This window comes from Camelus dromedarius, chromosome 3 (assembly GCF_036321535.1).
Source record: "Camelus dromedarius isolate mCamDro1 chromosome 3, mCamDro1.pat, whole genome shotgun sequence".
Taxonomy (NCBI): domain Eukaryota; kingdom Metazoa; phylum Chordata; class Mammalia; order Artiodactyla; family Camelidae; genus Camelus; species Camelus dromedarius.
Window position 1 is genome coordinate 22,548,883 of NC_087438.1, and position 16,933 is coordinate 22,565,815.

General features: G+C 44.7%; 1 protein-coding gene across 2 annotated transcripts in view; it reads right to left on the minus strand.

Moving 5' to 3' along the window:
• MTMR12 (myotubularin related protein 12) overlaps positions 1–16,933 on the minus strand; it is a 59,287-nt gene that overhangs the window by 21,999 nt on the left and 20,355 nt on the right. For both annotated transcript variants that reach the window (XM_031443663.2, XM_064479833.1), the window contains exons 2-7: positions 14,476–14,536; positions 12,003–12,145; positions 10,565–10,637; positions 9,606–9,736; positions 8,222–8,315; positions 4,666–4,795 (exon numbers count right to left, since the gene is read on the minus strand). In XM_031443663.2, the coding sequence (XP_031299523.2) occupies positions 4,666–4,795; positions 8,222–8,315; positions 9,606–9,736; positions 10,565–10,637; positions 12,003–12,145; positions 14,476–14,536 (632 nt within the window). The remainder of the gene's footprint in view (positions 1–4,665; positions 4,796–8,221; positions 8,316–9,605; positions 9,737–10,564; positions 10,638–12,002; positions 12,146–14,475; positions 14,537–16,933) is intronic.

A 16,933-nucleotide genomic window follows, 5' to 3' on the forward strand; every position in this document is an offset into this window, starting at 1 on the left:
GGTAGAGGCATAGAAAAGACAGGATTAGCCATGAGTTAATAACTGTTGAAGCTGGGTGATGGGTAAAAGGGAATTCTTCACATTCTCTTTCTTTTACACTGCTTGAAGTTTTCCATTACCAAAAAAAAAAAAAAAAAAAAAACAAAAAAACTTCAAAGTAATTAAAAAGAAGAAAGCTCCCATAATATTGTGATGTAAAACCAGGTTTGTGAAACACTGGTCAAGGTTAAGATACCTCAAACCCCATTAAAATTTAGAATTATTTGGCTTCTGAGCCTTTGAAGTGCTTGGAATATTTTCTTCCACGTCTGCTTGAGTAGGTGGGAGTGTCGCTGAAGGAAAAACCTCTTCACAGATCGGTGGCTCTCAAACCCAGGCTGCCCATTAAAACCACACGGGATGATTTAAGAACTCCCCATGTCCAGGCTCCACCCCAGAACTATTAAATGTCAGAAGCGTTAAAAGCTCTCCAGGTGTGCAACCAGGATGAAAGCTGCTGTTCTAGAAGCTCCTGCGACTCTAAGTGTGCGGTGGCGTCACCTAGACGCTTCTAAGGAAAGCAGATTCGCAAGCCGGACCCCAGACCCACAGAAGCGGAATCTGCATTTAACAAGCTCCAGGTGACCGCACTGCATGATCAACTGTGCCGAGCACTGCGCTGGACGCCCTCTCACACCCAGACCACTGCTTCTTGATCCTCACAGGAGAGTCACCCGTGAGATTTGTTTAAACCAGATTCTCAGCTCCTGGCCAGAAGCTCATTCTACAAAGCTGTCATGACGCCACACTGCTTCAAAAAAATGTGCATGTCTTCCCCTACTAGTGAGACTGATTATTTTACAATGTTGGTTAACCAGTTAATTTTCTTTATAAACAGTCTTTCACCAAAGGGGGAGGGGGAATGTCAGAACCAAGTGTATTAGCACATGTACCACGTAGTCACTGAAGAAAGGAGGCTGCCCAGAAACGGACAGCTCAGCACCACTGGGGTTGGGGGGGCTGTGATGTCCTCTCTCATCCCAGTGAACCTGAGGTGGTTCTACAGAGGCTCCGCTGTGAGACTCCCTGTATCTTCAAGCAAATGACCCTGCCTCCTTGGAGAGCCATCATTTTAGTCACTAGGATGGGTTCTGTAGACAAAGTAAATAGCCTCTCCAAATAGGAGCTGATTTTATTCAAGGAAAGCTGCATGAGCCATGCAGGCACAGCCTTAGTTTGGGTGAGGGAACCCCCGGAGCAACAGCAGTGCAGAATGTCTTCCTGTGGCCAAGGCAATTCACAGGGTGCTACACATCCAACAGGACTGAGAATCCGCTCTACCTTCACAGGGAGGTGAGATGAGAAAGGCTTTTCTGGAAAAGGAACAGACTGTGGTTCTGGAATAGCCAGCTCTTACCTTGGGGGAAGGTGAAGTAAACACTGTTTCTTATTCGTATTCAGACTCACTGGGGTCCCCCTCTAACCACTGGGGCTTTTGTTAATTTTTTTTAAATTTTATTTTTATTGAGTTATAATCAGTTTACAATGTTGTGTCAATTTCCAGCACACAGCACAATTTTTCACTTATACATGAACATACATACATTCATTGTCATATACTTTTTACTGTGAGCTACCACAAGAGGGGCTTTTGCTAATTTATTCATTCTGTCTCCTATTTATTGAGTGGCTCTTATAAGCCAGGCACTGTATTTGGTACTGAGGATATAAAGACGAACAAAAACCGTGTTCCTGATTCCCCAGAGCTGATGGGCTGTGCACACACACGTTAACCAAAGGGTGATAAACTCTACAGGAAGAAGCTGTGGGGAGAGGTACACAGTGCAGTGACGGCTCTCACAGCGAAGGTGAGACTCTCACTCAGTCCTGGGAAGGCTCCCTGAACAAGACACCTGAGCAGTGGTCTGATGGGTAAACAGGAAGGAACTGGGGCAGCTAGAGGCAAAAGGAGCATCCTGGACAGGAGACCACATGGGCAAGGCCCTGGGGCGGGGTTGGGGGGGGGGTCAGGGTGGCTAGAGGGATGTACACAAAGCTGGAGAGTTAGGTAGGATCAAACCATGATGGGCCTGGTAGCACCTGGTTGAAGTTTTATTCACTGTACCATGAACAGCAAGGAGCCACCCAAGCAGGGGAGAGGACAAAGAGAAGCGTCCTAGAGACACTCACCCAGCCTGTTATACAGATGCTGGGGACCGGAGTGGGTGGAGGAGACCATGCAGGCAGCTACCATCCTGGTTTAGGTGAGAAATAAAGCACAACTTTCATCACCCCCACGGGACAGAAAACAGGGGATGCATGTGTGTGGGGGTAAGCGTGTATGGCTAGGGTAGTCCAGGGCAGTGTGTTTGCACTAAGTGATCTGAGCCCCAAAATCTTGCTGAGGCTCCATTCTCCCCACTGACCACTGATTAGAAGCCCCCTCCCACACCCCACTTCCTCCACCTTCTCTACCTGGTATACTTTTTTCTTTTAATTGAAGTATCTTCAGTTTACAATGTTGTGTCAATTGCTGGTGTACAGCACTTCAGTCATATAGGAACATACATGTATTTGTTTTCACATTCTTTTTCACCATAAGTTACTACAAGGTATTGAATATGGTTCCCTGTGCTATACAGTAGGAACTTGCTGTTTATCTATTTTATCTATAAGTAGTTCATATCTATAAATGTCGAACTCCCAATTTATCCCTTCCCACCTCCTCCCACCCTGGTAACCGTAAGTTTGTTTTCTATGTCTGTGAGTCTGCTTCTGTTTTGTGAATAAATTCATTTGTCTCTTTTTTTTTTTTTTTTTAAAGATTCCACATATAAGCGATCTCATATGGTATTTCTCTTTCTCTTTCTGGCTTACTTCACTTAGAATGACGTTCTCCGGGGACATCCATGTTGCTGGTATACTTTTGATGGGTTGACACCTATGCAAATACCAATGAATCCAAATGAATCCATTTGTGGCAGGATTTTTAAAAACAATCCTAGGAGTGGGGATGCCTTCTATCAGTGTCAACATCACATCATGAAACATCGCCTCCTAGGAGCAGGGGCTTCCGACCTCCTTCTGAGTAAGAGCGAGCAGGGCAGGAGTGGGGTGTATGTGACACAACAGCTGCTCTGCAGGCCCCTCCCTTCTGTCACCCCAGTTCGTGCTGTAACAGGAAGGCAAACCTCATAAATGTCTGACATTGATCAAATCAAAACTGATCTGCTTAAGAGGCCCTTCAGAACCACGAACACAAAATGCTCTAAGAATACAAAATTTCTGAAACTGTTAGCAGGGTGTTGGGGATCATGTTCCAAAATGATAAGATTCAAGTTTCCAAAAAAGGATTATGCAGAGTCACCCTTTAAAAATGTAGGTCAGGTCACATCACGCCCCTGCTCAGACTCCTCCGTACTGCACTGTAAATTCTGAGAGCCTCCTGGCCCGTCAGCATTCAGCCGCCCCTCTCCTTCCTGACTTCACCTCTTGCTACTGTCCCTTGCTCACTCCTCTTCAGAGCCTGGGCTGTGGGAGATCCTCGCTGCATCTCATGCAAGCCAGACAAGATTCCACCTCAGGGCCTTTGCCCCTGCTGTTTCCTCCACCTGATCCACCCTCCCCGCCAACAGCTTCGGCACGCCCTACCCCCTTGCCTGGTCTATTTTCTCCATAGCACTTTTCCTTTTAGTGTAACTGCTCATTTATTCTATCCTCATTTTCCTCTGTCTCGAAGGAAAGCTCCAGGAGAGCAGGGATTTTTAGGCTGTACCTCTAGTAGCTAAGACGCTGTCTGGCACATAGCAGGCACTCAAAAATGTTTACTGAATGAATAAATGAAGTGCTTGATAAAAGGAAAGCAAATACATAATAAAAAGTCAGAAATGCCCCTAAAAGTTTTACAGTTAGATTACAGGTACAATAATGGGAAGAAAAAGACACAAATTCACTTCTGAATATTTTAAGAGTTTCTTAAAAAAAATCACAGTATCAATGTGAAGAAAGCGGAACCCTCATACACTGCTTGTGGGAACGTACAATGGAGCAGTTGCTGTGGAAAAGTCTGGCAGCTCCTCAAAAGGTGAATGCAGACCTACTGTATGACTGAGCAATTCCACTCCTAGGAACATACCCTAGAGAACTGAAAATATACGTCCATACAAAACCTTGCCCACGAATGTTCACAGCAGTATGCTCGTAACAGTCAAAAAGTGAAAACAACCCAAATGTCCATCAACTGATGAAGGGAGAAATAAAATGTGCTATGTATCTATACCACGGGATAGTCAGCAACAACCAAATAAAACACTGATCCATGCCACGACATGGACGCGCCTTGACAACATCACAGTAAGTGAAAGAAGCCAGGCACCAAGACCACGCGTTCTGATTCCACTGATAGGAAATGCCTAGAAAAGGTGAATCTATAGAGAGACTGGTGTCTGTCTAGGGCTGGGGGAGTCGGGGGGACACGGGGAGTGACTACTGAGGGGTGTGGGGTTCTTTCCGCGGATGGTGAAGGTGTTCTACAGCTGACCGCGGTGACGGCTGCACGGCCCTGCGAACGTGCGCTTCACACTCCGCGCTTCAGACGGGGGGGTGGGGGGGGGGTGGCCCGGCTGGCGTGGGGACGAACCCTCAGCCCAGCTGTGCAAGACGACGAGCGCAGCCCGCAGAGCTTACCTTTCACACACTCTGTAGCCTTCGTTGATGCTCACAGCTTTGAACTTCACGTTGCCTTTGGTCCGCTCCAGCTCCCAACACCAGTCCTTAAGTGTGTCAAACATGACGGTATGGTTCTTGGGGTCCGCAGCTAACAAAACAAATAGAAAAAGATCATAAAATCTCGTTGGGAAGCACTGGTATCTTAATGATGTGAAAGTGGATCCTCCAGCCCCAACTTCCTCCACTCAGCCCATTTTTATCCACTTGAAATGGACTCACTGCTCAATCCTAAGCTTGTTCCTTCTTCCTGACCAAGGCTGTGTCTTTTTAGACTGAACAAAAGGAGCTGTTCTTGTTCCATTCCTTGCAAAAGTAATTTATAGTTCCACTTTCAGTCATCTGACCATGAGATACTTTACATACCATAAAAAGAGCCTGCGAAGCACTAAAAGACAGGCTTGGCACAAATGCTAAAATAAAAATATTTTTAGCCCTACCAACAAGTGCATAAGATGGCAAACTCATTTGAACAGCGTGTCAGATTCCTGAGTGTGAAACCTCCTTCAATTTGAAGATGCACTGCCAAGAGGAGGATTTTCCAGTGTGACACCCGGCTTCTGAAGGCCATAAACAATGGAGACAGCCACGGTGAGGGTCAGGGCCTGCGAGCCCAGGGCTGCACCACGGGGACCGGATGGGGACTCCGACCCTAGCCCTGCCACCACCTGCCAGGAGGAAGTGCCCGGGAGCACTGCTCCTGCAGCCCAGCAGGCATGTCCCTGGTCCTCTCCCATGACGGGGGTGACACACACCAAAACAGTCTTGAGGACTTATGGAAATCAGTTTAAGCCTGCGCACGTCTAAAAAAAAACAAGCATTCTGGGAAAAACAAAGTGTTTAATAAACTCCCGCCTGCTCCTTTTAATAAAACCAGATCATAGTACAAAGGATGATAATACAAATCATGATAAAAACAGAAGTTAAGCTTTTATGGCATTTAGTATGCCAGGCACTATTCTGAGTATATTACATCTAATAACTCAATCTGCACACCCTACCATGCACATAATATTATTTCTTCCGTTTTACAGATGTGGCACAAAAAGTTCAATTATATTGCCCAAGGTCACAGAGCAAGGTAATGGCAGAACTGGAATTCAAACCCAGGCAGCACTACAGTAAATTTCCATACAGTAATAAATGCAAATAAATTTTCCCACAATGTAAGTAGTAACAATATTCCTATTCAAGCACAGTAGGGCATTTTCTTAGCAACACAGATAAGTCCTTCCCTAAAATGCCATGTCATAAACATTTAGGACCTTTCAGCCAAAGCACATTTGTAAATTATTAAGCCTGAGAATAATGAAAGATGTTCAGATTGCAAAACCCACCTCTACAAACCCTTACTCAATAAAAAGGCTAATTGGACAGTTTGCATCTATCAGTTATAACCTTTACCTATCAAAAAAAAAAGGATGCCAGAAGGAAAAGACAAGGAGGCTGGAATTCAGATGGAATAAAAGATGCTACATATCCTGGGCTTTCTGGCACAAAAAGCCACCACAAAGTAACGAAACGGCCAGGATCAGACAAGGTAAGGGTTCTGGCACCCAGATCAGCACGTGCTGGGAGCTGAGAAATTGTCCTGTGCTGGGTCCAGACCAAGAATCAGATATAAGGAAGAGGCAGAATTCCTAAGAACAGAGCATGATTATCAAATGCAGGCCCATAACTGCTTACAAGAATTACAGCAATCAACAAAGAAGTCATACTTTCTGTCTCTCACATTACGACAAGCTGTCGAAAGCCAGCACCAAGTTCATCAGCACTTGTACATCCTGCTACAGTGAGAAGATCATTCACAAAGATGAACTTCCTGAATTAAGGAACAAATTTTACGTTCGGCCTAATAGCAGTGCTAAGTATATTTTATGTCAGCGTATTCTCTGAACATAACCTGTCCTGAATAAGCAGTTACACCCTCAGCTAACCCTAGTTTAATGACCCTATGTGCCAGGCACTGATAATCGATCAGGCAACTGATAATCTCCACGACACTTCAAGGGAAACATTAACACTACTATGTTTAAAATGCAAAAACAAAGGCCCTAAGAGTTAGGTGCCAGCCCCAGGATCCCACAGCTACTAGATTAGCTGGGCAAGGATTTGAACTCAGCAGACCCTAAAATTCATACCTTTTTACTAAATCACCGTAGTTTCCCAAATGCCCCCTGCTCTCTCAGAGACCAAGATCTCTGCACATGCCAACCCCGCTGCCTCAAACACTCCTGGGTGCCTGCCAGCCCCTCCCACACCCTGCATCAGCGAATGGAGCCCAGCCCTCCCTCCCTCCTTGCGGCCGGGCCCTCCCACCAGAAGACATCACTCTGTTTGACTTGATGCGCTCAAAGGGCAGGGACTCAGCTTTGTTCATACCCCTCGGTGCCTGACCCATAGCAAGTGTTGGACAAATGTTTACCAGGGGAGCAGTTAGTGACAGCAACCCTGCGCTCGGGAAAGCATCATCCATGCAGTTACACTAACATGCCACCTCCCTGAAGAGGAGAACAGGGCGCAGAGGACCACTCAGCATCAAGGGCATGTTAAGACCAATGGGCAGATGGGGTACAACGTACAGCATCATAAACGTGACACTGCTGGATGTTTACGTACAAGAGCCGTGAAAGAGAGTAAATCCTAACAGTTTTCAACACAAGGAAAAAAAATTTTTTTTTATTACTTTAATGTTGTATCTACATGAGACGATGGATGTCACTAAACTTACTGTGGTGATCATTTCATGATGGATATAAATCAAATCATTATGCTGTACGCCTTAAACTTCCACAGGGCTGTGTGCCACTTACATCTCAATAAAAGTAGAAGGAAAAAGTACTGATTTGGAGTTTTAATGGGCAGCAAGTGAACAGACAGAAGGGAGAGATCTAGAGAAGCAAGAAGACAGACATCTGTGGAAACAGCACACTACGCTCGGCATTAACAGCTAATTTCGACGACCAGGGTTTCTTACTTCAAAGATTGTTCTTTTTCAGTGAACCGAATGGAAAACATTTGGAATTTTACGTTTTCTAGCCTAACTAGTGTTCTGAAGTACTCTCTTATGTGCAACTGTTCTATTTCCCCCCAAAATACTTGGCATAAAGCATGTTCTTGTTGTTTAAAAACTTTCTAGAATGCAAGACCTTTTCTAGAGTCTTTTGAAATGAAATCAAGTATTTAAAGAGGAAAAAAGAACCCAGGGACAGTGATTTTAAACTTGTCTCAATTTTGTTTCCCTATAGTCTCACATTCCCAATTATAATATATTGATTTTACCTTTCATAAGAAACAATCCCTCACAAAAAGCAAAACCTAAAACATAAGTAAAAGCAACAAAGATCACAGGATAAATAGAAACATTTAAAAATTTATTTTAAAAGAAATCAGAATGAATGACCCAAGCAAGAGGTGACCGTTAGAAAAGAGAGGAAACCGCCATGAGTGAGTTTTTCTCCCACTAGTTGCAAGTAGGAAGTGGAAGGGCCCTGCCCACCTGCAGACGACACCTTACCTGTGCTGTTCTGTGCTGCAGCTGCATAGGAAAACAGAAACAATCGTTTAAGTAGTTTAGGAGACTGGGTGTGATGAATTATGCCACTGACAATCTAGAAAAGAAGCAAGCAATGGACACAGTCAGGCTTCTGGCAGATACACCTTGGGAGAGACAAGAACCAAGCTGTCTGGGTTTTCAGCAATGCTAATGGGCTCCTATGGGCAGCACATTAACACTTGTTGAGGTCTGCATCTATGGTCTTATCTTCTGGAATAATGTCAAGTAAACAGAACGCTTAACATTCTGTCAGGGTTTTTAAGAGCTTTGAATTTCTAGAGCAATTTTAAAAAGATAGCTTAATGTCTCAAAAAACAAAGCTCAAAAAAATAAAAAAAGTGCCATTTTCAGATACTCCAAAATCTGACGTGTCAAAGAGGTAAAGCTGGTACCAGACAATAACCAAGATGCTTAGCTATTCTGATCTACGTGTTACAGCCCTAAGGGTCTTCTAGAAGATAAGGAAATCAATCCATTGAGCTTTTTGTCTGGAGTTCCAAACAAAAGTACGTTTAGACAGATGACTAAAATCATCATTCAAAGTGAAGTTTCTGGCTTCTCAGGGAATCTTCCGTATCTACACCACTCCTTCCTGCTCAGAACAGACATTGGAGTCACATTTATTACTCTAACTGAACAACCATACTACCTGAAAGAAAATTAAGAGGTTACCTAAAAAGAATGCATAAATCACTACAACCAAAGACAACAGATAAACTGGCCTCTCACTAGGTTTCTCCAATGTATTTACCATGACAGTGGCAAGTCTGAGATCTTCAATATCTTAAGAGAAATCTTGGAAGTTACAATAATCATTGTAACCAGTTCACCCAGTTACACATCTCAATTTGCTGCAGCAACCAGATTAAGTAAGTCACCAAAAGCATAGACTCATTTGGTGACTCACTTTGCCCATCAGACCCATGTATCTCCTCCTCCTTCCACATGCAACCACGACCTCCCAGATGTCAGCTCATTCATTCCGGGGGGTGGGGGTGGGTCACTGCCGCTGCCTTTGGGAAAGGCTGTCAGAGGTGGGGGATGAGGGTTGCATCTGGCTGCTCCATCCTTCCCTTTCCCCAACTGCCTCCTGACCCTGGTTTACCACCTCCCACCCTTTGGAGGCTCCAGGAATGAAAACACTATGAAGGATTAAAGGTAGCATGTACAGTCATGCTTTTCCAGATTCTCTCTCAATTCTAACCAAAGCTCATGGGATTATAATCAATTTCAGCTTTATAGAATGAAAGGCTCCCCTCAACCTTCGTGTAATAGAAGCAAGAACTAGCGTTAGTGGGGAAAACCTGATGGGAAATAAAACCTGAAAACACATGCAGCTAGTTACCCTTTTGACTTCCTCTTCTTTTGTGTACCTCAGACAGAAGTGGAATACCCGGAGGTCTTTGCAGTGGATGATGAGTTTCTCAGGGTACTTCTTCAGCTGTCCAAAGAGAGTCTTTTTTTTCTCATCAAACACTACACGTCAGCGATGAAACCAGGAAGGGAGATCATGTTATAAGGCAACAAGTCAGTGCTAAAGAAACAAGGTAGACTACTAACTTCTAAGGACACCTCTCAAAAGTGAGAGGAAAGGTGCTGGCTCCTAAGTGACTGTCAGCAGGGGCCCTGTTCTCTGAGAACAGTCAGGGTTCCTCTCCCCTCCTGAGAAAGCACAAAACCGCAAAGGCCTGGTCACTGCCGGTAGGACCGACTCCACCCACCTGCAGAAGACCCAGCTCTGAAAGCCAAGGTTAGGAAACTGGACAGGAAATCCCCAGGGATGTGCTTTTGGGACAGTCAACCCTGGGTTCATGGTCAGGGCCCCTCTAGACACCTTCCTCCCTGTCTCACAGTTTGGACCATATAACACCAAGAGGTGCTAGGAACATCATAAATGGCTACCGAATGGTTTCTGAAAAAGCCCGACTACAAAAACAAAGAAGTGGAGCAGAGAGAGGCTTGTTTAGTCAGCAGGAAAGACACTGGAGTGCAGTACAACGGGCCTTTACCACGTTAGCCTTTACAGTAAAACCTACACAGTTAACACTGACATGTGGTCAATATCTAGCACACGACAGCTCCATGGGTTATCAGAAAGAACAGGTTCCAAGTTCAAGCCTAAACTCCAGCTTAGTGACTCCAAATAAGTCACTTCACATTTCAATTTTCTCATCTGTAAAACTGACTTAAACAAGATAAATATGTGAAGAAATTTTCATAAACTTTAAAGGACTAAGAAAGTATCATTATCAGTTATACTTTCAAAGACTGGCAACACTCCAGGGGAAACAGACACTTACTTACCTCCATAAATCTGATCAACACAGTGGAGTGTGATGTCATTTTCTCCTATAACCTTATTCTTAAATTGGGTTTCCTAAAGATTCAAAAGGAAACAACTGTGACTCCTGTCTATGCACTGTTAGACATTTATAGACATTTATAGGCAGAGCAAATCACCATTCTCCACTTGCATATTAAGAAAAATGGGGAATGGTTGGGGGAAATGGGTAAAGGTGGTCAAAAGGTACATACTTTGGTTACAAGCTAAGTAAGTCCTGGGGATGTAATGTACAGCATGGTGACTATAGTTAGTAACACTGCATTATACATTTGAAAATTGCCAAGAGGGCAAATCTTAAAGGTTCTTATCATAAGAAGGAAATTTTGTTAACCCTGTGAGGTGATAGATGTTAACTAAATGTACTGTGGTGATCATTTCACAATATCTACATATATCAAATCATTATGTTGTACACGTTACACTAACACAATGTTATGTCAATTTTATCTCAACAGACCTAGAAAAAATAAATGAAAAGGTGTACACCCTAAAAAAACAAACAGGGCAACGCAGTCACATGCCTAGGAAAGGGATGAACAAGTAGTGAAGTGTGTGAGAAATGCTGTTGAACACTCGTTTTCCAACCCAGGCAGAACATGCCATCCCTAGGCTGCACCCAGGTCAACGTGCCAGGCCACTCATGATGACTTTGAAAGGTGCTGGGAAGTGGTACGCAGGTTTGGACTTCACACAAATGCAAACAGTTAAGTGACAGAGCTATAAGAAGCCAGGAAGAAAACTGGGAAGATTCCAGTTTCCATAAACGCTGTCTTCGTACAGAACTAGGAACCCGGCCACTGCAGCACCAGCAGCACGGAAGCCCACACTCCGAGGCAGCAATGGTGCTGCCCGCGGCCAGGCCGGCTGGTCTCTGCTAACGCACAGCACACCCCGAGTGGTGTGGGCCTTCTCGCCTCATTCCACTGCTCACTCTTCATGAGCAGGGACAAATCTTACAAGGACACTGCTCCTCGGGGCAGAGTAAACACAAAGTAAACCCAATGTCAAGTGCTGCTTTCAGCATCAGTTTAATAACTGAACTCAGTTCCTGAATCTGAGGAAGAGTTCAGTATAGAGAAAACATGGGGAGCCAGCATATCTGGGGAGACGTGGTTCCCATGAGTGAGACAGACTGTGCTGAAATACAGGAGAAAATAGAGTTGACAGTGTCAACCTATGAAGTCAAACGCAAGTCACTGTGACGTGAGGCACTAGTGGGAAACTGACAGTCCTCCCACAGAAAGGAGACCCCTATCGGGAGAGAGCAGACTGCAGCGAGGAGGACTCCGTCCTTCGTGTTTATGTGTGTTGTGGGCGAGCAACTGACAAGCTGGGAAAAAAGACAATGGGGCCACAAGTGCACTGCTCCCACCCAAAGTCCGCCAAGCTCATACATACATCATTGTCCAATGCAGATTCGTCATCGCCCAAGAAAGCAATCTTGAAGTCTGTGCAGACAAGCCTCCCGTAGATCCCACGCTGACAGGAATCTTCCTGGACACACTTCAGTACTGTGTTGGCTTCACAGAGCAGCTGTTCACCTGACCGAAACCAAACAAGTCCACCTTAGAGCCCTCAGGAAACACACAGTATGCAAACAGTACAAGCCTCCCCGGCTCTGTTCCCGTAAAGACACACAGACACACAGACACACACACGAATCAACGCGGCACTTGAGAACTTCACACTCTCCCAGCACGTAGCATCGGTGCCTGGATAGGTGGAGACGATCTTGGATGTATGTACGAGCACAGAGCCTGGTATTTTTATCACTTGGGTCCAAGCAGATGTTCTGCAGAAGTGGTACCCAAGTAGGCAAAGCCAGAAAGGCTGCCCAGCACGCTCTGGCATGCAGCTCTTGAGCCCCCTTCCCCATGAGAGGGGCCAGCCCTCACCCTGGAGCTGCTGGGAGAGGTGGGTGTCTCCCGCCCAGGGCTCCCAGGCCGCTGCCTCAGGCGCAGAGGCTGCAGCTCCACGGATGAGGACAGGAGGAAAACAGAGGTCAGAGGTGTGTGGGGAAAAAACAGTTTCCTCTCTTTCTTAGTTGTGAGCATTTCCTCTCAGTGTGTCACCTTTCCTGCTCCATCTGCAGACACCCAGCAGTGTGAGGAGCGGTATTTCCTGGTGACAGAGAGTACTTCTCTTGACAGCCAAAAGGATGAGGATTTAGGGAGAGGCCGGAAGCAGAGAAGCTCATGACGACTGACAGCAGGGGGGCGGGGGGCGGGGAGGCCAGGAAAAAGAGAAGGATGAAAATGAAAAACTGAGTGCAGATACTTTGCAACAAGATAAAAAGGAATTTTCTTATCTTCCAACAACCAACTTCTTAGAATTTCCCTCTGGATATTTCCTTCAATGGCTTTAAATTTACTATTTAGCTCAAAATTCATTTAATCTAACATTCAGTATGAAAACAAAGAAGAATTTCAGACACTAAGACTATCAAGGGACATATACTACGTTTCTTCTTTTTTTTTTTTTCTATCTTCCAAGGGATTAATTACTAGGGAAACACTGGAAGATGGCTCAGTCACCAGGTCAGCCTCTACAGAGACTGCAGAGCTTGAAGAAAACAATGAAGTCAGGGCCTCATTAGAGTTTTAAATAGTCCAAGAAAAGTGCTTCAGCTGAGTCTGAGGTGGAGGACACACATGTGAGGCTCCCTGCACTTTCAGCTCCCAGCGTGAAACAGCTAACAGTGAGCCCCTCCCCAAGACCAAGCAGGCCCTGTGGACAGGCAGTCAGGCCCCGGAGACCGGAGTCGGCCCACGGGGCTAATACAGCATCCCGGGGAGGCTGCACACAGCACGCTGCGCCTCAGGTATCAGCTTGCAGGTGCAGACAGAGCCTCGAATCATGGGCAGAGGAAGCTGGAAAAGATTTCAGTCTAGTCTAGGCAACTGGGGCTGCACACCTGGGAGAGACCATCAGGAAATCTGGGGGATGGGAGAATGTATACACTAAGCTAAAAACAAAAGTAAATTTCAGAATCTATAACCCAACAAAAGGAAATAAGATAAATGGATTGAGGTTCACGCCATCATTATAGGAAAAGGCCTTTCAAACTTTATATTAAAAAAAAAAGTTACAGATTCTGATACACTTACCAAATAAGGTGGATCGGTTAGAAACATGTGTGTATTCATAATCTCCCAATAAAATTGAATAAAATTAAAAGTACTGGAATGAGGCCTCTATTGTTTTGGGAAAAGGTACCTAAAAATACTTACGCAAATAGCTATTTGGGATTGGAAAAAATAAAGTGGAAGAACTGAATGCACAACTCACAGGAGAGCCCCATATATGGAGAGCTGCACCACCAAGTAGTTTTTATTTCTGAATTCAGAAATGATGGAAACTTGACTTAAGCTATAGAGTCACTCATCTCCATCTCAAAACAAAACAAAAGAAAACCCCCCAAAATCCCCAACCAATCCAGGCTCCTTGGTGATGAGGTGATGACTATAGACAAAGCCCTGGCAGCCCCAGGGCTGGTTAAACCCCAGCAGGTGTGGGTCACAGGGATCTGCAGGGGACCAGCATTTTCCTGACCAGCGACCAGAACACTTGATGGGCCAAAGTAAGACAACCTGAAAAAGGGCCTCATTTGTTTAAAAAAGAGGTGAGAATTTCCCAGATTTATTTTTATCAGCTTGGAGGAAGGGAAACAAAAATTCTTTGTAGATGTTGTAATACACAATCCCAGGTGTGTAGTTACTGAACTAAAGACCTTGATATTTTTGTTCAACTCATTACTGTCACACGCTGTCTGGATGAAAACAAAGGGGTTTATATATAGTGCTACTAGGGATGACAATTTATCACTGGCTTTGAAATTGCACACGAGGGACGACGCTAACATGATGGTTACCTGGCAACAAGTGAAGAGTTACTTCCTTCTCTGTAACTTCCTTTTCGTTTGTGTGAATTTCCTAAAAGAGAAGAGCAAAGGGTAATATTTTTCTTTGTTTAAGGGCTCAAATGAATCACATAAAGCCATTCTTTCAGAATACACACTAAAACATCATATGCCCTCAGGAGTTTTCTGTTTATTTAACACGCTAGTTTTTTTTTTTTTTAAGTTTTTTTAACAAAAGGAAGGCAGAAAATTCCAACAAGTTGGTTCAATGTATTAAACTAATTATTTTGGATGGACAGTTATTAGTCGTCCCAAGCAAAGGCCCAGGGATGGGCACCCCCCACCTAAAGGAACAAATGTCGCACAGCGAAGTAAGGCAGCTGAAGGAGAGTCAGAAAGAATGGAAGGTGGTCCACAGAGTCCTCTCTTCCTCTAGTGAGAATCAAGCATCAAAAACAAAAGACTGTTGTGTTTTTGAGAGAAAATGGACCTGTGTAAAGGGCTCGAAGTTAAGAACAGGGAAATGTGAATGTATCAAGTCCATACTGGTCCGTGTACTCTGCAGCACAGCAGGGCTCAGTAAGGGCGCTGGGCACGCATCTGCCCACTCTGAGTCACTACCACCACCAGGCAGCACCCCGAGATGCAATCACTTCTAGTAAGGAAGCAAGGCCAGGTACTGTGTCACTGTTTCTCAATAAAAATATCTTCAAACACGTGTATGTTCGGTTCAGTGTTTAGTGGATATTCAAAGATAATTAGCAATCTGTAATGAATTAACAAACCAAAGCAACAATCATGGATGGCTGTTAACCAAAAGAGAGGCAAGTGGGGCCCCCTTATCAACCTACCATGCCATCTATGAAGAATTCTTGCCAGAATGTCTAACCTCAATGTGCCTGGGCTTCTATGTCAACCCACCAATTTACAAGAACACAGGGACAGAGAAACATGTTAAATGATACCACAGGGATGCAACCAGTCAAATCCTGACTGTCGGAAATTCTACAAAACACAACCAGTTCTGCTGATAAATAAAAACGGAATTTTAAAATTTTGCTTTGAGTAGAAGTCTCTGGGTAGTATGAGTTTTCTGAATTTGTTGATTCAGCCTGAAGCACGGCACTAGAAGCAAGCTGGGGACAGCTGAGGCAGGGAGAGGCTGGGCAGCCCATCTGGAGGCTGAAGAACAAGAACACAGTCATGGCTTTTTCAGAGATCCCATCTTGAGCATGCTCTATTTTGGAGATAACTACAATTTCCACCCCAGGAGATGCCAATAAATCAAGCCGCTCTGAGGCAGTGCTTCTCACGCCAGTGGAGGGTCAGATCACCTGGGGGGCTTGTTATCTCTACAGACATTCGGACTCCACCCCCAACCCCGCTCAGACAGGCCTGAGGACTCGGGAGTGTGTAGGATGCAGCTGGGCCTCTGGTTTTGAAAAAGCTCCCCAGATGATTCTGATGCGTTGCTCTAGGTTACACCAGAGGGACTATTTTTGCATATGTAAATGCTATGAGTGTTTTGGTAATTTAGAGATTCTCATTGAGAGTTTTCATCATCTGTCATTGACAAAGCACTAAATTAAAGCACAATTATTTTTGACAGGTCTATCATCCTTGAGGAAAGCAAAGCTATTCACTCATTGAATTCAATCAGCTGTTAGAAAACGGGCAATCATCTTTAATGCTTGGAATCGTTCAAAAACTGAAGCCCCCACGGAGAAGACTACCCTACTGTTGCATCTGCAGAAGTATCATCTTCTGATGCGGAAGAACTTACACTATCCAAAACTACCTACATACACCAATTCTTGAAATGGTTAGTGAAATTCTTTGTTTACATTCCATAAACAAGACAATCAGAAGACACCTTCAAGGATTCTGTCCTACCCAAAACTTTCTGCTTCTCAGCCTCCGGGAGTGAACCACCTCCTCCCCATCGACTGCACGGGCTGCTGGACAGCAGATCCTGCAAAAGGCTAATCACATTGGCTCTGCATTAATTTGGCTGAAGGGCTAAGAGAAGTTGAACAAGCTGGCCACTTCAGCTACAGACTTGTAGATTTGGCCACAAATAGGGGGCAGCAGAGAAAGGTATTCTACAGAGAATGAGATACTTGAAGACAGTATGTGGAGATAAAAGCCCAACTCCCAGACACACAAGCAATCCCGCCTGAATTCCACGGCTTTCCAGGTTCTAGTAAGGCCCAACCACACCTCTGGCCCACGGTTCCATGAATCACACTTGTATCCTTCTAACATACTCCCTTGCTAACAAAAATTAGCTACAGTTCTGTTGACTGTCACCAAGGGTACTGACTTAGGTCACTTGCACTAACAACAGAGACACCACAGATGACAGAATCATGTTCTGCAACATGTCAACATGCAATTTTATCAAGGCCACAGGATCAGGAACCAATGTTACAGCCACCATGTCACGAGTTGAGCTGGCAGGGAGGAGTCA